This window comes from Pempheris klunzingeri, chromosome 24 (assembly GCF_042242105.1).
Source record: "Pempheris klunzingeri isolate RE-2024b chromosome 24, fPemKlu1.hap1, whole genome shotgun sequence".
Taxonomy (NCBI): Eukaryota; Metazoa; Chordata; class Actinopteri; order Acropomatiformes; family Pempheridae; genus Pempheris; species Pempheris klunzingeri.
This window is the reverse complement of record NC_092035.1, coordinates 5710120-5730495: the sequence shown is the minus strand read 5'-3', so window position 1 is coordinate 5730495 and position 20376 is coordinate 5710120. Positions and strand designations below refer to the sequence as shown.

Genomic DNA, 20376 nt, shown 5'->3' with positions numbered 1-20376 from the left:
CCCCCTTCGGTGGTATACACAAGTTGGGAAGTAGAAATAGAGTTCATGAGCTGTGATGTGTTTTTAAAGATTTAAAAAATGGCGGAGGCCATTGTAGTTTGATGGTAAGTTAACATATATTCTTTTTAGTTGTTAAAGATATGTGAGTTTTTCTTAGTAATCTTATGTCTGAGGAAAATACTGATTTTCCCAACTGCCTCATATTTCCTGCTTTTACCTCCATTACCTACGTTGCCAGCTTGCTAAACTGCCGTCTACACGCCAACAGCCAGGTGTCTTTTGGCAGCCATGTTGCCGTGCAGCATTGCCTAGCAACAGTGTTCTCACACACACCATAACCACCTGAGCGCCGAGCATATGGCGACCATGACCTCTCATGTCGCAACCACAAGCTCACGACTAGTCTAACAGGATCAGACGCTCCCTGGACTCCTTCTTCACTGTCTGAAAATGACATAAAGTCTTTAGAAAGTCTAGTTGCCTTTGACTCAGCACGTCAAATATAAAAAAAATGATTTATATTGTGTAATAATAAAAGAAATACCAGTTTACGAGGCTGTGATGACTCTTCTCTCTAACAGCAAAGCAAACTGTCACATAATCAAATTAGCTCGAAGTGAAATGATCCAGTGGCACGTTTACCTGAAGGCGAGGGGACACGAGCAGCCATGTTTCTACATGTTTCTTTCAGTTCAGCTTAGCAGAGAGGAGCACAGGTGTCACCAATAACTGTGATGATATCCCAACATGCACCTCACCACTGTTCCTGATTACACCTGTGCTTTTCCTGCTTTGTATCAAAATATCTGCTGCTCTGTTGCGTGGTTCAGTCACATTCATATCCCACAAATATCTGTTCACTTGTGATTCAGCGCTACAAAATATGCAGCTGATTCTTTCTCAGTCATCTGATAAATCTACTCCGTTAATTATCCTCACAGCTCAAAATGCATTTCAAAGGTCCAGAGCGCCTCATCATCTTCTTCTTCCTCACTTCTAAATATAACATGAGCACTTTACACTTGTGAAGCTTTGTTTGAGAACATAAACAATGTGTTTTCTCTCAGTCTGAGTGGCAGCTCCGCACCAGGATGTGCAAACTTCCAATTAAAGCACAAAATCAGAGAAAAAGACACAAACACACATTCAAGAAAATGTGGATTTTTTCACTATCAGCTCCTGCATTATTTATAACCTGAGACTCCCAGGCCAGAAATCCCACCGCCACAGTCTTATCCAAAGAGACAGAGTGGCTTTACTTTAAGTTACAACTGTTGTGAAAGTGCATTTGTACAGCAGTGATTTAGGATTTGTGTGACACGCCTATTTCATATTGCAGCTTTGATTTACGTGGCTTCTGTCACCTTGCATGAAAATAGAACAAAAATGAGCTTCATTTTTAGACCTTTTCCCTAAAAGAAAGTGATAGAGTGGTGTTGACTTTGTGTCCTCGGAGCCACCAACAGTGGTGGTTTAGACTAAAGGAGAATGAGCAGAACAAGTGTCACATTAAAATAATAATAAAAAAAAGACTATTTACATAAATACATGGAAATATTACACAAAGAGCTTCAGTGAATCATTAAAGAAACTGTGACGTCTCAGTCCTTCTTCCCTTTTCCCTTCACTACACGTTCAGGTCCTCTGCAGTCTGGTGGTCCAGGAGGGAGCAGCGGTCCTGTTGCTCCTGGACAGCCATCATGGACGGTGGTCCCTGGCTGGGTGGTCGACCGGAGAGGGCAGGCGAGACGCCGCTGCTTTGGCTCAGTTGTTCCCGAGCTCCGCTGGGGAGACCCAGATGTGTGCTGATCTGCGACGACCGAAGGCTCCTCATTTGGCCCCGTGCACGCACCTCGTACAGCTCCACCGAGGTTTTCTTGTACCTGGAGCAAGCAGAAGGTTATTATATTCGCCTGATATATGAGATGATGAAATGTGATGAAAATTATAATGAACAAGACCATCGCAGCAGCAAAAGTCGTGCCAGAGGAGGAAAAATACAGAATGCAAATACAGTGTGCATCATTGGATGATAAACAACCAGCATTTCTGATTTCTGAGGTTTTTTGACAGGAAAATAAGAGGAATTGATTAATTTTTGTACTTATAACTTCAGTATTTTTACACCTGGGTCCTGTTTTTACATATTTTGGGTTTGAAACCATTGGGAGGTACTTTTGGAATTGGCTCAACAGTGAACAAACTGTAATTGCTGCAATTTAATCCTTCAGGGCAATTGCACCCAATCAAAGTAGATCCACTAAAAGTGCTCGTGTTTGCCACTGACAGGCTCAGATTGTTATTTGAAGTATAAGAATATATATAAAATATATAAAATTAAGGCAGAGAGAGAGAAGATCCTTTCTGTTTAAACACCATTGTATCACACTATCAGAACACAGAAGTTGCTTGTCTACTGTTAGCAGGTCATTAAGGTCTGGTCTTGTTGTTAAAGTCTGCTCCCTTTCGAATGTCTTTGCTCTTGTTAGAATAGTGTGGTACCTTTTGTCAGGCAGATATCAACAGAATTAAACATGCCAGCGTCCTGTAATTACCATTTGTGTCAGCAGAGGCCACCGGTCATCAAACGTTACATAATCTAGCTTTACATATGGATTTTCTTCCCTCTGTACTTCCAAATGCAGCCTACCAAACATACCACACATTTTTTATGATCCCACAAGTGCTTACAATCTGTTTTCCTCCTTACTTTCCCTCCTACTCCTTATTTTCTGTCAACAAAAACACTGCTGCTATTGTTTCCTTAAAGAACGACCTCCAGCTGGCCTGTGGAGTTTTAAACCAGCAAGAAGTTTGATTTAATGTTTTTACGTATATATTGTTTACGTATTCTTAAGGATGTCTTGAATATTTGAAATGCATCGTGCATTGTTGGGTGTCTTTCAGGAGCAGCTGAAAATCTGGTTTTTGCTGACCGCACACTGTGGCATCACTGGTGGGTGCGGCCACAGTGGCCTGGCGTTTTGCTACTTAATAATAACTTAATAATACTAATAATATTCTATCTGGTACATTATGATCTATTAATTTCTCCATGAGGATCAGGTGTAATCTTATTCTCTCATCCTTTCCTCTCTTGATGGAACTCACATTTTCAGCAGCAAAGAAGACAGAACAACTGAAACAGACGAGGCAGCCATCGCTGCAGAGCCCATCCAGGGTTGAAGCACAAGGCCAGCAGGCATGAACACGCCTGCAACCAACAGAGGAGAGAAACTTTCATACCTTTCACACATACGGTGGATAAACACACAGATATTATTATCTTATTATCTGACTGTTTTGAGGCAAAAGAAGGGAAGACAAACGATTCCTGAATTGCATATATGTCTGTAATTATGGAGACTTTTAGGGAAATAAACAAAACTTTTTTACTGGCTGGTGCCTTGTTAGGTGTCCTCCAAATGTTTACAGTACAAAAGAAACCTTGTTAATAAAAAACATTTGTCCTTTCAAATCAAATTCAGTGGAAGTTCTTTCTGTAAAAATACAAAGATGTCACTTGGTGTAGAATCACCTGCAGCGATTGGTATTCCAAGGAGGTTGTAGATGAGGGCGAAGACAAAGTTGATCCTTATCCTTTGCACCGTCTTCTTCGACAGCTCAATGCTGGCCACCACATCCAGCAGGTCGTTCTGCGGAGTGTAAAAAAGACGGTTTAAAGGCGTTAATGTGTCCCCACGCAGACCGTTCCGTCTCAGCGCGTCACCTACTCGGATGAGGACGATGTCGGCCGCCTCTATGGCCACGTCGGTGCCCGTGCCGATGGCGATGCCCACGTCGGCGCGGGCAAGGGCGGGCGAGTCGTTGACGCCGTCTCCCACCATGGCCACTCGCAGGCCTTGCTCCTGCAGCTCTTGCACTTTTGCCACCTTATGTGAAGGCAGCACCTCTGCAAACACCTTCCTGATCCCCACCTGTGATCAAACAGAAACTTATTTCATTTCACGTCACACATTTGGTAATAAAACCCTCCATTAATGTGACTTTTACCTGCGCCGCTATGGCTTTTGCTGTGCGTCTGTTGTCTCCTGTTATCATAACCACCTCAATCCCTTTGCTGTGGAGTGTGTGCACTGCCAGCGCCGACTCTGCCTTCACTGTGTCCGCAATGGCCAACATGGCGCACAGCACACCTGCAGAGGAGACACATGCGATGAGGAGGATGAGTCTGAAAAGTCAGCGTCACTTGTTTTTTGCTTGTGTGTTTCCTTCTCACCATCGATAGCCACCAGGATGGCAGTCTGGCCTTTGCTCTCGTGGCTGGACATGGCGGCATCGACGTCTGCTTCGATGTGGTGGCCGTTCCTCCTCATCCATTCTCTGTTCCCAATCAGTACAGAGTAAGGCAGAGGCTCACCTGAGGGAGAGGAGATACTGTAAAAATGAAGCTCAATGTCTGTGAGATAAGTGAAATTTGGAGCAAAGAGGACTAATATAGTTTAATGTGATTTTAAGGGGATAGTTAATGGATAAAATAATGGCTCGCAAAGAAAGAATTATTGGATTATCAGGATGGTTTAAGGGCTTTTCAAGAGAGTAAGAACTCTTAAAAATATACCATGAAAGCCACTCCTTTTCATACTTTAAGTTGAGATGACATTTTTCAATAAAGATCATCACTGTCATTATATTTTGTCTATGTAAGGAGTATTAATTACCTGATTACTGAATAAGAATCCCTTAGAATATCATTCATTTGCACATGAAAGCATTTCAGAGCCCTGAAGCTCAACCTTAATAACACCTTAAATTGATAATGGGTTTGTCAAATATCAAAATTAATATAAAAGTAAATTTTTTTCTATTCAAATTCAAATTTGGGGGGAAAATAAGGGATCTTAGGGTAAATAAAACAATTTTCAGACTGTTGAAATCCATGCGAAACACAGCACACTACAACAACACGGTTGCTAAGGAGTGGCCAGTATGGGGGTCGAACCCATGACCTTGGCGTTATTAGCACCACGCTCTAACCATCTGAGCTAACCGGCCTTCACTGGACAGAGTTTTGTCTTAACGTTTTCTTCCAAAATTGACCTGCAAAGAACGACCAAACTGAGACCTGTTTTAGGATGTCACAGTCAGCAACCACCTCCCAGCTTGGTGTCGGTGCAGTGGAATTAGTTTACATGGAAGATCTCTAGGATTGTACGTTAAAATAAGCGGCTATGTACTTCTTGGTATTTGTTTCTGTACAGTAAAACCTCTACTCCTATTTCTTTTTATACTGTGTAATAATGCTCCATAACTAGAGACAGTGTTGCACCCAACAGTTTCATCAAGTTAGAATGAGGACTGGAGTTTACAACCACGAAGGGACTCGAACCCTCAATCTTCTGATCCGAAGTCAGACGCCTTATCCATTAGGCCACGCGGTCACAGAAAAGGGAAGTTTTATGTAATTTTTCATTCTTTTTACTTAATTTTCTTTCAGGAGAATTTGTTCCAACATTAAACTGGGAGCAGAAGCAGTTTAGAAGGTTGGTCAGGTTGGACCACCTTCCAGCTGAGGATCGGCTAATGGATGCTGCCCAAATCTTAGAGCATGATGTTTTGGTATTGGTAGCAGCAGGATGATGCAGAAAGATGGGTCTGGCAAAACAGTCTTTCTGGCCAGTATGGGGGTCGAACCCATGACCTTGGCGTTATTAGCACCACGCTCTAACCAGCTGAGCTAACCGGCCTGCATTGGATGAAGTTTTTCTTCCAAACTCGACCTGCAAAGAACGAACAAACTTGGACCCATTTTAGGATGTCAAAGTCAGGCGCGAGCACCTCCCAGCTTGGTGTCAGTGGAGGGGAATTAGCTTACATGAGATTATTTTCAATTGTATTTTTATCTATTCAAATTTATGGGGAAAATAAGGGATGTTAGGGATGTTGCTCCGGGTAAATAAACACATTTTAAGACTGTTGAAATCCATGTGTTAGAAACACAGCACATACACACACTTCCTCAATATCTACTTTCAGCAATAGGTAAATGCTAAGCAATGGCCAGTATGGGGGTCGAACCCATGACCTTGGCGTTATTAGCACCACGCTCTAACCAGCTGAGCTAACCGGCCTTCGCTAGAAAGCCTTTTTTAGCTACAATGTTTTTTTCCAAAGTTAACCTGCAAAGTTCGAACAAATTCACACTGATTTGGTAGGTTAAAGTTTAGTGCGACCATATACTAGCTTGGTCAATCTCTCTATATGTGTATGTTAGAGTTGCATGGAGATGGTCTATGTTTCTCCTACTCTTGACTCAAATGCTTTCTCTACTACTTTCTGTGTTGACTAGGATGTCTTGTGCCTGTTTCCTGAAGTTAGAATATAAACTTACAACCACAAAAGGACTCCAATCCTCAATCTTCCGATCCGAAGTCAGACACCTTATTCATTAGGCTACGCGGTCATGTTAATGACCTACTAATTGTGTCGAACCAGACAATATAAATAAAGTGTGACTGTCCATCAGACCTGCAGATGAGGGCTCGGGAGCAGAGAGCAGGCTGCTGTCGTCGGTGGTGACTCCCGGCAGCAGGAAACGCTCTTCACTCTGCTGCTGCAGCAGATGTTCCACGTTGGAAACCCGACAGCTGATCCCACAACCGGGCACCGCCTGGAAGTCGTAGCAGTAGCCCAGCACGCCAGAGCCCAGCTCCTGTAATAGCATGTACGGTCATTTCACCTGGACACAAGACTTGTAGTTGTTACGCTGAGTTCGAAATGGTTGCAAACACAATAAAGACATACCCACAGACAGATGTCTAACAAATGAATGGGTCAGACTGGGTGTGATGGAGCATCATGGCTCTGACCCAACTCTCACCTCTTTGCAGTGTTTGGCAACCGCCATGCCCAGTGGGTGCTCGCTGCTGGCCTCGGCTGTGCCGACCACCGCCAGGATCTTCCTCAGGGGCATGCGGGCCATTTCCCACAGCACCAACACGCGAGTCACCCGTGGCACGCCGTTTGTGATCGTGCCGGTCTTGTCGAACATCACCACACGGATCTGAGGGAGCAGCGGCACACAAACACAGCAGAGTTACGTAGCGTTTCCCAAACAAACCCCGTGGGAAAACTCGAAATGTTACTTATTTATCTGTCATGCAAACTGCATCTTTCTAGGTATTTTCATGGTCTCACAGATGTGTACGCTCTGCTAAGAATGATAAAAAGTTTGTCTGGAGCAAAACAAAAGTTTAAATCTATTATTTCCTCTCACTGGAGTGTGTTCAGACCAACAAAGTTTGTAGACACTGTGGATTTAAACATTGGTTTCGCCCTCAGGCAAACACTTTATCATTCAGGACAGACTGTAGACATCTGTGAGATCATAAAAAAACACCTCTGTAGACCCGAAACTTAATGCTGGATCACAGATTAAAAATAAAAACCGTCTAATGGGCCTAAAGGTCGACCTAAACCTAAAGGTGTCTTCCTCTTCAGAGGGTGCACGTGAACAGACAGTGTCATCCCAATACAGCCATCACTGTTACAGATGTTATGTTTCCAAAAGATAAAAAAGAAACACATGAATAGAAGTGATCATGTAACGTTTCCTGCAGCAGTTGCAGATCATTTGCAGTAAGCAGTAACGTTTCATACCACATGGTGTCACTACTTCATTTGAATAGAGGTAGACTGAAAATTAAAATGCCACTTAAGACACACATAATAGTTTGTAGTTCATTGTGAATGTCAAGCAGCAGCAAGTATTTAATAAGACTGAGAAATTAACTATAGATTCCAAATAAATAAAGAATGGAAATTGCTCGATATGCTCATTATGTGGAGCTTCAATAAATGTGTGTGTGTGTGTGTGTGTGTGTGTGTGTGTGTGTGTGTGTGTGTGTGTGTGTGTGCTCCTGCTTTTCAATGGCTGTGATCATACAGTGTTGTTGCTCTTTGTTGTTCTGACTTCAGCGCCAAATAAAACCAAACAAGTATGACTGAGAAGACTCTGCAGGGGTGAGCACAAGCAGGATGTAAAGTGCATTGCCTTGTGGGCCATCTCCAGCGGCTCGCCTCCTTTAATGAGGATCCCGTTCTGGGCCCCGACCCCCGTCCCCACCATGACGGCTGTCGGGGTTGCCAGTCCCAGAGAGCAGGGGCAGGCGATGGACAGGACCGTGATGGACGCCTGGAAGGCAAACCGGACGATGACCTCCGCTTTGGAGATGCTCTGGTTGTAACCCTGTGAGGAAGACAGCGATGCTCAGACTTTTCTTCACATGAAATCTGCTTTTGTTTGTGTGTGTAATCATTTGTGCACACCCACCGGGAAGTTCTCCTTGACAATGTCAAAGTTGACAAACCCGATCACCAGCCATGCCACCAGCGTCAGCAGCGAGACCATCACTATGAAGGGCACAAAGTACCCACTGAGCCTGTCTGCAAACTGCTGGATGGGAGCCTGAGCAGACACACAGGGTGCAGAGGAGTGGGAAAAACAAGGTCACCTGCTGTGGAAACGATCGTTTTTTTGCATATTTCAGTTAAGAATACCTAAAACTGCATTTTTAAGTAGAAGAATCAGCAGAATTTCTGACTTATTATGTGAAAAAACAGGTCTAAATGATAAATATTTTGTTTAAATTAGATATTAGAGGCCTAATATTGGATGGATTTTGATCCAACGATTTACATTGTGCAAGAACTATTTCAGAATGAAGCTCAAACCTCTTACCTTGGAGGTCTGGGCTTCTTCCACCAGTTTAACTATTTGTGACAGCGTGGTGTCTGCGCCGACATGCGTGGCCTCCACCAGAAGGGCGCCGTGAGCGTTGATGGAGCCGGCGATCACCAGACTGCCCACCCTCTTACTGACCGGCATCGGCTCGCCTGACAGAGACACCAAGAAAGATGCTAAAACTACCAAGAAACCAGAAATAAGTCTTTTGTGTGTTTTCTTCCTCACATTTGGTCCTGTGGTTGTTTTAATGTCTAAAGCTGTAACATCAGATTTCCTGTGCTTAATGGCTTCTGCACTTTAATGGGCTGCTTCAAATGCAGTGACTGCTTATGCATCACAATGAAAGATGGGGGATTGCTGCAATTTTGAGGTGAAACTCTGCATCCAGAAACACTTTTACATACAAATATAAACCAAAACCGAACCCTGAGTCCTCCCACCTGTGATCAAGGACTCGTCGGCCATGGAGCTCCCCTCCATCACTTTCCCATCGACGGGGAACTTTCCTCCCGGGACGACCTTGACGATGTCGCCCCGCTGGACCAGCTCCACCACCACCTGCTCCTCACTGAGGCGCACACACGGGTTCACGGTTACATGCTGCAGCTGGAGTTCAGACGGTGGTTAGTTTAGAGCGTTTTGTTGTTCTCACCTGATGATGGAGTGGTCGGGTCCCAAAGTGACCACGGTGGCGTCAGTGGCTTGGAGCGACATTAATTTGGCCAAAGCCTCTGAGGTTTTACTCTGGAAATAACACAGAAACACTAACTTCACTGATAAGTTACAGTAAATGTGCTCCAAAATGAATATTTAGATTAGCCACACGCTGCGGTGTAGCTGTCTTATCAATAGCTTTATGTATAACAAAACTACTGTTTCTTTATTATGACCCTGCTGCAGTGAACACCGTCCCATGTCTCTGTGAATAGTTAATGTCAAAGGATAAACTTTAATGTGCTCTTATAATTGTATTACAGCATCAGCTGATCGGCAGTTAATCATCGACCACAAACACTCCCGACGTGACCTGCAACAACAACATGTGGTTAGAATCCCCACTGAGCCACGTGAAGAGAAAAGCAGACAGAAGAAGGTGAAATATGAAATAATAAGGAAGTATTTAAAGGTGTTGTTCCAAAAAACTAAAGTGAATTCTTTTTTCAGTTAAAGGAATAGTCCGACATTTTAGAAAATGTGTAATTGTTTCCAGCCTTGAGTTTGGAGAGAAGTTTGACACTGGAGCGACACATACATAACCCATTACTTTTAGCTAACCATTTACACTGCATTCCTTTTGCTTACAAACCATTAGTTTGTTACTTTTACTATTTAAACAAATCAGCTTTTGTTTGTTTCATTAAATACTAATTGTCTTTCTGGACATTGTCTATATTGTAAGGCAAAGAAAGCTCATTCTAACATTCTAACACAACACATTCAACTTCTGCTGAAAAGTGTTGGATTAACCAGCAGGGTGAAAAAATGTATTCTAGTCATCAGCTGGGGTGGATGTTTTCTTACATGTGTTAAGGTTAGAGGTCATAAACATCACCAGCTCTTTTATGATCTTAGCCAACAGGTTGTAATAACTGAGAAGGAACTTTCCTCTCTTAGACTCTAAACAAAGGAGCTTCTCAGGGTCACGTTCAGGTCAGCTGTGAATCCTAAAGGAGCACAGTTTAGCTGTTTGCTGGCCGACGGCCTGCAGACAGGGAGTTACCAAGGTCGGAGGTGATAGCTGTGCTGTGCTCCAGGCATCACAAGATAGACTGTCTCCTGTTGGACACACATGCTGACGGTGACGCTGGACCGTCCTGGTTTAGATTTAAGACTGACGATGGACACATATCTGTGCTACATGTAGAATGACCACAAATGGGAATGGGGTCATTTTGGCACGCCGAGCACGGGTTAAACACGGGAAACGACCTGAAAAGAAGAGTCTCTGTTCCTCTTGGCCCAGCAATAACTTCAGCTTCAACGATTTCCATCACAATAACTCAAATAACCCAAAAATAAAAAGCTACTTTTGACTATATCAGAAATAATATAAAACCTTTATCCAGCAGAGAACAGCATAACTGATGTTGATTTTAGTAAATTTAATTAGGATCTGAAAAAATGGTGATGTACAGTTTAGTATGAACTGATTCTGCCCCTGTACCTGATGTTTGTAAGAGACATAAAGGATATTAGAAATCTAATGCTGCTCTTTTATTACAAGAAGACTATATATCATATAGTGAAATCTGTAATAGACCAAATATTATAATAAATAATAATCATTTTTTTTTACTTTTGCAATGTGCTCCAGCCATCGACCCAGTGCGATGAACACAAACAGCATGGGTGGAGTGTCGAAAAAGGTGACGGGGCTCTGGCTGGCTCGCTCCGCCATGGCTACGATGAGGACCACGCAGGAGTAGATGTAGGCAATAGAGGTGGCTAGCACAATCAGCACGTCCATGTTGGCCGTGCGGTGTCTTAACGAGCGGTACGCCTGGATGTAGAAGTATCGGCCTCCAAAAATCTGCAGGACGGGAGAACAAAAAAAACCAAACAGCTGTCAAGTCGAACGGTGCAGGCTGTCCTGTGGTGTCCTATTAAGTTTGACTTTCATCTAATCCAAGCAAACTGGAAACTGGAAAGAAATTGTCCAGCTTGTCACCCCCAGTGAAACTACTGCATGTTGTTTTTACACTTTGGTTTTGTGCATATTAAAGAAACAAGATGTGAAGTGTCCATTAGCAAGCTTTATAATAACTGGAAGGCAGATTTTGTTAACATTGGACTGAGCCAGGTTTGTGCTAAGCTAGGCTAACTCTCTGTCAGCTGTGGGGTCATATTCATCAGTCTTTTTCCCAAACTTCCAGCTAATCAGCGATTAAGCCTATTTCTGAAAATAGTGAAAAATAAAAACTTTAAAGCATATAACAAATCCTCCTAAAATCCAGGGAGTCCATTTTTTAGCATTTGCATTAAAAACATAATGTGCAGACACGACAAAATCTCTGCCTCTACCAGGTCTTTAATAAAGCTCATTGATGCTAAAGGTCAAACAAAGAAGGAATGGATGGTATTTTCGTTCAAAAGAGTCTTTGCTTGGTTATTAAAACAAGTTCAGTGAGGCAGGCGGGTGCCAAGAACTATCCAGTGTCTAAGACCTGTATTAAAATATCAATTTACTAATTTGTAAAAGACACAAGACTCCTCTGAGGTAAAAAATATATAAAAATAAATGTCACCATTTGTCCTACACTTGTGTCTCCAGTGTTTCTTACCTGCACAGGGGTACAGAGCAGGAAGAAGGCCAGGTTGAGGAGGGAGAGGCCGGGCAGCAGGTTCTGCTCCTCAGGCATGGAGCCTCCGTGTTCCTGGTGCTGGCTGTCCATCACCATCATGTAGATCATGAGGCCCATGACGGGCACGCCGAAAACTAGGCTGAGCAGAAAGGAGCTCCTCCACCTGGGGAGGTACCGGCGACGTGTCAAATACTGGAAACAGGACAGCCTCAGTATCTATCGACGCTCTAGTGGTCTAATGGATAAAGCACTGGCCCTCACTGTCTGTTGCTTTGGAAAGCATTTCCATGTGTATATTCCTCTTGCATATAGAACATTTTCACACAGTTCAGAGGGTTTATAGCCCAATAATAGACCGCTAGGGGATGAAGCCTAAAACGACACCTAAAACAACACCCATAGACCGTTTATGGTGTGGACAGATTCATCCTTACATGTTTGAAAAGGCTTTTCGCAGCCCCAGTGGCCTAATGGATAAGGCACTGGCCTCCTAAGCCAGGGATTGTGGGTTCGAGTCCCATCTGGGGTGCTTTTGTGCCGAGCCGTGGATGTTTACTGAGCCCACATGCCAGTTACTGATAAATAGAAACTATCCTCTGTTAGAAATGCTGGTTCATTAATTCTTAGCTCAGGTACCACTGTAGTAATCACTAATTCAGGATAGGTACAGATCAGTCCCTCATGCAGGACTGTTTTCTCATCTAACCTGCTCTTATTTAATAGACAGTTAAGTAACATCCAAGGAGAGTGTGAGTCCTTGTGGGAACAGAAATAAAAAAAAGCTCTAATTTGTGATGCCTGAAGGTCAGTAAGTCTTTTAAGAGTTCACTTATTCTGATAATGAGGACAATTTTAAAGCAGATACTTACTGTCGAATTTCCTCCGTGTGATCGAGGTTGTTTTTGAAGCCGGTCTTCTCCAGACTGGCCTCGAAACCAAGACTCTACAAGGACAAATATCACAAATAGGCACAACATACAGGACGCAGTGAAACGTCACAGGAGAGGAGGTTTAAAACAGAGAGCGATTGTTACCTGAATGATCTTGATTATATCTCGAGCTCCGAGCATGTCTGGGTCAAACTGGACCTGTGCTTTCTTGGTTGCCAGGGCAACTGAGGCCCTGAGGATCCCTTTGGTTGCGGTGAGCTTGGACTCAATGTTGTGGACGCATGATCCACACGTCATGCCTGTTATCTAAAAAAAAAGGTGGAGAGACATGACTTCTTTGGGGTATTTGTTTATGTTTATTATCAGAACACATAGAAAACAGTGTGTAAATGTATCTTTTTCTCAATTAAAAACCCTGAAAAGACTTACAGTGAGGTCTAGTTTCCCATGTGCTACTGCATTGTCCTCCATCAGTTTGGCACCAAAGCCTAAGTCCTTGATGAACTGAGTTACAGCAGCAGCATTCATGACTTCTGAATCATACTTCACCTCTGCCTTTCCAGCCATTAGCGACACCAACACCGTGATGATTCCTAGAAGTGAGAATAATCGTAAAATACTGTCACTGCATTTGTGGACTAAAACAAATACTGCATAAAGAGATTTAAGCTCGCTCACCCTTGTGTTTGAGCAGGTTCCTTTCGATGTTGGCCACACAGGAGGCACAGGTCATTCCCGTTACGCAAATGAAGCATTTTTGTACTTTACTCTCGCTTCCGTGAGTTGCCTGTGATCCAGTGCCGTTGCTGACTCCCGCCTTGGTGGGTGGCTGCAAGTCAGAGAGGTCGGAAAGTCCCGAAGTAGCAGGCCTGGACTCTTCAGGACTCTGGATGCTGTTTGCAGATTCTGTAGGGAAGAAGGAACAAAGTCAGTGGCAGCAGGCAAAGATGCTTGAAGGTAGACGGAGAGTTTGATGGGTCAGTATCCTTCATGACAAACTGTAAGATATATTGTACAGTTTTTCACATTCCCCGTCCAGACCTCCTGCTGGAAAGTGAACCTATGAGCTTCTGTTTATACTAGTAACCAACAGAAACCAACCATAGATATAACTTCTATGATTCGCAGTATGAAAGTATGAATTAAACATACGTAGAAGGCAGCAGCAGCCCTCTCTGCTTTATCGCTAAAAACTACCAGCCCAGCTACCTAAATAAAGCTCGACCTTGAAAGGTACATGAAAGAATCTGCTCATAATCCGCCTGAGTTAATTCCACGTCTTGGCAAGCTGTTTTTTCGTCATTAAATCCAACAAGAAAGCCTCGGCCGGCGTAAGAGCCCTCCACGCCACACTGGAGGGCATACTTGTCTGGTTGCCACGGTAACCAGCAGACAGTGAGGTGAGCGTGAGGCATCCTGACGGCCTGGTGGCCCAATGCCCCACGCAGGTTACACGAGAAAGGTGGAAGGGTTTTTGCTCGTCGTGTGCAGGCGCTATCAACCTCTCCAGACTACAATGAACAGATTCTTTGGCATCCCAACCCCATAGTTCACTCTTAATGTGTCATTTACAAGAATTCACAAGTGGATGGACGTCGTTGCTTGAATGACAGCAGCATAAGTCGACCGAGAGCCTCTAACAATGGGTGCTTTTCTACCTCGAGCTGAAAAACCAGTTCAGCGCTTCCTGTGTTCCAAAAGCAACTCCTATACTGAGGAAGATAAATGACATGAGAAGCTCAGGTGTTATCTGAGCTTTTTATCTGTTCATCAACTTTATGTTGGCATGATAAATAGCCTCACAAACTCTTTATATCCTCCTGTTTTATTGCAGTTTGGTAATGGTACATGGGAAATTGGACAGTGGACCTCTAGGACTTCAGTGAGAGTTACAATTTTTTTTGTTTGAGTGATTTCTAAGACATAAAATTTGAAAAATCAACTATTGTCAGGCTGGCAAATGTATAAATGTTCTGTAATAGTAAGATGAATATCTGGAGTTTGGACAGTTGGACAAATCTGAGGAGGTTAGTTTAGGCTAATTGTGATGGACACTGTTTTCTGAAACTTTATGTACAAAAGTGATGCATTGATCAGGAAAATAGTCTCTGTCTTCCTCTTTTACCTCCTGTCACCATCACGCTGTCAATGAATTCTCTTTTCTTAAAATAAAACCTCTGCTCTTATGACAAAATGAAGAGTTTCATCCTGATAGCTGCAGCATTCTGTTTGATTTACACCTTCAGATTAACCAGTGAATCAACAAAGTGCAATTATAACGTTTCTCATTGGTGTCTACCTTCAAGTGAGGCGTCAAAGCCCATGTCCTCGATAGCTGCCCTGAGCTGCTCCGGCTCCGTCAGACTGGGGTCAAAGGTTATCGTTCCCTTTCCCTCCGTCAGCGACACCACTATGGAGCTCACCCCTGTCATCTGAGAGATCCTCCCTTCGATGGACTGCACGCAAGAGTTGCAAGTCATCCCAACGATCCAAACGTCGACAGTCTGGACTGATGAATTCAGCGCCTCCCTCTGCCAGAAGCTTATATCTTGTCCGGGCGGATCATCGTCTAATGAAGTGGCACCAAACCCCATATCATCGATCTTGTCCCTCAGCTCCTGCTGTGTAACTAGAAGAGGTCGATAAACAATCAGCGCTGCCCCGTCTTGAAGGGACACCTGAATAAATGACACCCCATGTAGAGGAACCATCTGTCCCTCGATGGTTTGCACACAGGACTGGCAGTGCATGCCCTCCACCCCGATCCGCACCGCTGACTCTGCATCAAAGCCCATGGTGTGGAGCTCCAGGGCGATGTCTTTGGTTGTGATAGCTGACGTGTCGTAGTCCACTTTGGCCGAGCTGCTGGGGAAAGACAAGCTGACAGAGAGTACTCCGCTCAGGCTAGAGATTCTGCTTTGCACGGCTTGGGCCTGGCGCTCGGTCGTGAGTCCCAGGAGCTTAAAAGTTGCTCTGGAGGCAGTTTTGGGTGGAGGGCAGAGCTCACTCTGACTCCCATACTCGTAGGCCAAGTTGTCAAGGCCTTGTTTCTCAACGTTAAGGCCATTCGTCTGGAAAGAAAGAAAAGACATCAATTCAGCATTTTTCACCTCTGTAAACTTTGGGACTGAAAATGAAAATGAAAACTTCAGTCCTCCCATTGACTTTTCCTGCTATCAAACCACATTGTAGTACAACTGCACAAGGGATATCCTGTAATATCATCCCCTCCATGTCACACGTGAGTTGTTGTTGTCTTGGCTCAGGAACAAAAGCCTCAAACACACTTTTAATTTCCTGTTCCATCAACGTAAGTATGCCTACCCTGCTTTCTGTTCCTCCTGAGTATGAGAAACACAGGTGGAACCGATGTATGGGCTCCTCAACCAAACACCATTCAACAAACTCAACACTTGACCTCTCTATGCTCCTCTCTAATAGATATAGAATAAAATGCAAAGTTTCATCAGCAGCCGTTAACTCCCATGGTGCATTTATTTTTTTCTCATGATCTCACTATACCAGCCCCATCCAGGATTTATGACCTCCGTATTTCTAAAAATCTGCAGCTACATTTTCAAATAAAAGTTTAGAACACCTCTGTGAGTCCATGTTCTTCAGACGTGAGGATATAAGAGTTCAGCCGTGCAAATGTTTCTCATAGCGTGTGTTTTAATCCCTCGTCAATCGACGTAACAGTGCCACCTTTCATGCATGCTGGCTGTGAAAACACAGACCTGATATCACGTGCCTGATCAGAAATACTTCACCCCACAGCGAGATGTTCCCACGCGCACGACTGAAAAAGGTGGTAAATTCAGTTCAAATGGTTAAAATATCACTAGATACTTTCACTCCCCCAGTTGGTTGCTGGTAAATGGGGGTCTCACTAAGGACAAAGACCCCCCCTCTGCAGGTTTGGGGCCTAAAATCCACATGACTTGTCCTTCATATAAGCCTCTAAACGTGACTCTGCTTAAAGTCGCTGTGAAGAAGAGCTGTTCTCTGTACAGGAGAGCCATTTGGAAAAATCAATCATGTGTGGAATTTGACTTTAATCTCTCGCAATAAATGTCTCGTTTAAAATTTAGAAATGACCCTTAAGAAGAAAATCCTTCACATTTTAGTCTCTTAGGCTTAAGGGCAGATCTGTAGACAAACTTATTTTCCCGAAGGTGTTTTTTTTTAAGTGTCTACAAGCCACTAAAGTCACGTATCACATGAGTCACACAACTAGTGTGTTTTCAAAGTTAATTACAAGAATTTTCAGATAAAAAATTTGGATCTAGAAAGAGGTTATTGAGCTGATTGTGGATAAACATCCGTATGTCCTCTATTGGAAAAACCCTTTGCATGTAAAAGAACAGCAGCTTTCTGAACCCAAGATGGGACTCATACTCATAATCCCTGGTTTAGGAGGCCAGTCATGTAACATCCTGAATGTTATATTTCAGCCACCGCTGTATGTCCACAGTAAAAATCTACTGTTGGTTGGATGTTTCAGCACCACAGATCACCTGAATGCAGATCTGGTCTGAGGTACAGTGAGGGAGGCAAACACTGAAATGTTGCAGCAGTTCAAAGTGCAACTAATCACACACAGACAAACATTTCCCAGAAACATCAGGCTACATACACCATCCTCATCAGCGAGCGGTGGTATTTTATGACATCAAACCTACTGTATATCTTCACACTGTAAACTGTGACCCTCCTGTATTTTATGCTTTGTTTATCTGCTGCAGCCATGAGTGCAAAGAGGAACTGTGGCTCACACGGAGCCAAAACACAGAGATTAAACACATATTGCGGTGAGGCCCAATCTTGGGATCAGGGCCAGCCAGGGGCACCTAAGGGCGTCCCAGGAGGTCCCAAAGACAATTAGGCTGTGACCATATTCCACTGCACATAAAGCACACCAGCTTACTGTATATAAGAGTAATAATATACTGCTTTACCTTTTGTATATATAGCCCCGTTCACCTATTATTCATTCTGTACAGTCCTTCGTCTTTATATATCTCTGCTGCACTGATGATTACTGAGAATGAGATGAACTTGTATTATTTTGTCTCAAAGCTACAGCAAGCTGGAGATTTCAGCAGACAGGCAGCTAATCAAAAATAAATCACATAACTATATAAATACCGCAGTTTACTTTTATTTATGTCGCTTGTTATCACACTCTTTCTAAAAACAACAGGTACTTTATTAAAAGTTAAAAACACTGATACGCAGCCTACCTGCATCATGACTAGCTGCCGTCACACCTTGTTGTCTTAGCGATTCTCTTGGCAGCTGCATAGAAATATTTTCTTACTCGCTGAACCAATCAACTTCATCCACTGTAATAATATACACGTCAACACTGGGCTCATAGTCATTGATTGGCTTTATGCTTATGGAAGGAAATAAACCTTTTTTTTTAATAAATACACAAGTAACTTGAGGGCAGCACTTCAATCTGAGGTTTTGTAGTGATTTTAGAGAGTTATTGAAAACAACACCAATTCTCTTGGCTTTTAAAGTGACACCTTGATGTCCCGAACAACCTCATGTTTGTTGTAGTGTCACAAAAGTTCTAAAAAGACATTTTATGTGTCTTCACTTGCTGGATTACACAGCAGCAGTTCAGACACAAGCTGTTAATGTAACTGCTTGCTTGACTACACTTCCCGTTTTTTTTTTATTGTGTCACCCTAAACCGTTGTGAATGCGGTGACTTGCGTTGCTGCACCGCATTCATCTGGCTTGTGTCCAGTGGACGGACAATAAGTGCATTCACGCTCCGCAGCAACGGGAGCTGATGTTACACATGACACATGAGCACATTCAACGACTTCATTCACCTCCTGACAATAAAACGTTTGTGCGACGCAGGATCAGTGCAACAAAATCAAAAGGTGTGTCACCTACGAAGGGGGGGGGGGGTCAGTGTCTACCTGTAATCCCTCCTACTGAAAAACTGACTGAAAAGGGCCTAAACAGGTAAAACTATCCAGTAGTTAAACAGTTTGGTGCAGCAGAAAGGTGGAAAAGTAGATTTATTCTAGATCAGTGCAGCAGTAACATATTGTGGTATTTGTACTTTACTTGATTAGATCCATTTTATGCAGCTTTATACTTCTAGATATAAAAATATTATGACTAATATCAAGAAATATTAGTTTAATTTGAAATACAGTTTTCTTTTAATGCCTGTTTGAGGCCCAATGAGGTAAATTAGCCAATATTTTTTTTAAAAAAAGAAGCAAATATTAGGTAAAAGTTCAAAACACTGAGAACAGATTGATCTGGTGACCCTGTGGAGGGACCCGACCCCTATGTTGGGAACCGCTGGACTCACTGGACAAAGTGGCTCCACCTGCTACAGCAGAGAGACGCTGCTCTGACACTGATGCTTCAGGATCATCCAACATCACATGGAATCACTCATCAGTCACATTTTACTGCAGCGCTTTTACTTTTCACACTTGAATGCCAGACTTGTAGCTGAGTGTTGTTACACTGCTGTATAAGGAGGACGGACGCTGGTTATTTTCTCAATTAATCGATTAGTCATTTGGTCAATAAAATGACCAAACTGTGAAAATTGTCCATCCCAAACCCCCAAAGCCCATGATGGCGTCTTCAAATGTCTTTTTATCAGCCAAAAAAACAAAAATACTGAGTCTACTATCACTGAAGAGGAAGGAAACCAGAATATATTCACATCTGAGAGGCTAAAAACAGGATACTGACTACTGAAATGGACTGATTGATGAATCAACAGGTGGTGAAATAATCAGATCTTTAGTAGCCTATGCTTGGCAAAATAACACATCACAGTAAGTTACATATTAACATATGATTGATGCATTCATGTCAGTGTTGTAAGAGGTCACGGAGACCATTTGAACTACTCTTCCTGAACAGATTTGATGTCAAACCAAAGTAACAGACCTGAAGAGCAGTACAGTAGAAGAGCAGAGCACTCTGTGTGGTTACTGTGTACTTTCCACCACTGTGATCAACTGATAGGTGAAACTGTGGCCTCTGACCCACAGTGACCATCAGCACTAATGTCTCTGAGCAAAGTGACTGAAAACAAAGTGTTGGAGGCCCGATGAAGCTTTTCCAGTCACACCTTCAGACCAAAGAGCAGACAGAGGATCATCCCTGGCAGGGCAGCAGCTGCAGGCCTACCTTGCACTCTGGCGCACAGGCTCTCCTGCTGCAGGTGCAGTCCGGCTTACACTCCACCATGCAGAACTGCTCCCCCCCGGCGCCGCGCGACGACTTGGAGACATACTTGGAGACGCTTTTGGGCGACTTTGGGGAAAACATGCTCGAGGAAGCTCTGGCGCAGCTCGGCTTATCTTCACCTATCAAAGTCGGAGGGCAAAAGTCCGCAGTGGGCAAGCGCTCCGTCCGGGTCCTGGAGATAAGGGGAGCGCAGCGCAGCGCCGGCGCGCACTCCGGCGACACGTCATTTTTT

At 43.5% G+C, this 20376-nt stretch overlaps 1 protein-coding gene and 5 non-coding genes across 7 annotated transcripts; 1 reads left to right on the top strand and 5 right to left on the bottom strand.

Annotated features, from left to right (window-relative positions):
• Positions 1 to 1145: 1145 nt before the first annotated feature.
• On the bottom strand, positions 1146 to 20354 carry atp7b (ATPase copper transporting beta). 2 transcript variants are annotated; one of them, XR_011586011.1, is made up of 22 exons: positions 20085 to 20354; positions 15199 to 15970; positions 13578 to 13805; positions 13329 to 13492; positions 13044 to 13205; positions 12879 to 12952; positions 11989 to 12172; positions 11004 to 11237; positions 9360 to 9451; positions 9148 to 9275; positions 8702 to 8856; positions 8294 to 8428; positions 8015 to 8209; positions 6842 to 7024; positions 6490 to 6673; positions 4241 to 4381; positions 4015 to 4157; positions 3735 to 3938; positions 3539 to 3656; positions 3112 to 3214; positions 1406 to 1883; positions 1146 to 1357 (listed from the first exon to the last, which is right to left on the bottom strand). XR_011586011.1 is itself a non-coding variant. In XM_070855453.1 (21 exons), the coding sequence occupies exons 1-21, from the start codon at positions 20223 to 20225 to the stop codon at positions 1628 to 1630; spliced, it is 3996 nt and encodes a 1331-aa protein (XP_070711554.1). In that variant the 5' UTR covers positions 20226 to 20354; the 3' UTR covers positions 1146 to 1627. The 2 variants fall into 2 exon arrangements, 1 of the variants encoding a protein (XP_070711554.1); XM_070855453.1 differs by having other exon boundaries at positions 1146 to 1883.
• On the bottom strand, positions 4943 to 5016 carry trnai-aau (transfer RNA isoleucine (anticodon AAU)). The gene has a single exon. It is a non-coding gene; the product is annotated as a tRNA-Ile (tRNA).
• On the bottom strand, positions 5330 to 5402 carry trnar-ucg (transfer RNA arginine (anticodon UCG)). Its single transcript has one exon. It is a non-coding gene; the product is annotated as a tRNA-Arg (tRNA).
• trnai-aau (transfer RNA isoleucine (anticodon AAU)) lies at positions 5635 to 5708 on the bottom strand. The gene has a single exon. It is a non-coding gene; the product is annotated as a tRNA-Ile (tRNA).
• On the bottom strand, positions 6019 to 6092 carry trnai-aau (transfer RNA isoleucine (anticodon AAU)). The gene has a single exon. It is a non-coding gene; the product is annotated as a tRNA-Ile (tRNA).
• On the top strand, positions 12466 to 12538 carry trnar-ccu (transfer RNA arginine (anticodon CCU)). The gene has a single exon. It is a non-coding gene; the product is annotated as a tRNA-Arg (tRNA).
• Positions 20355 to 20376: the final 22 nt, after the last annotated feature.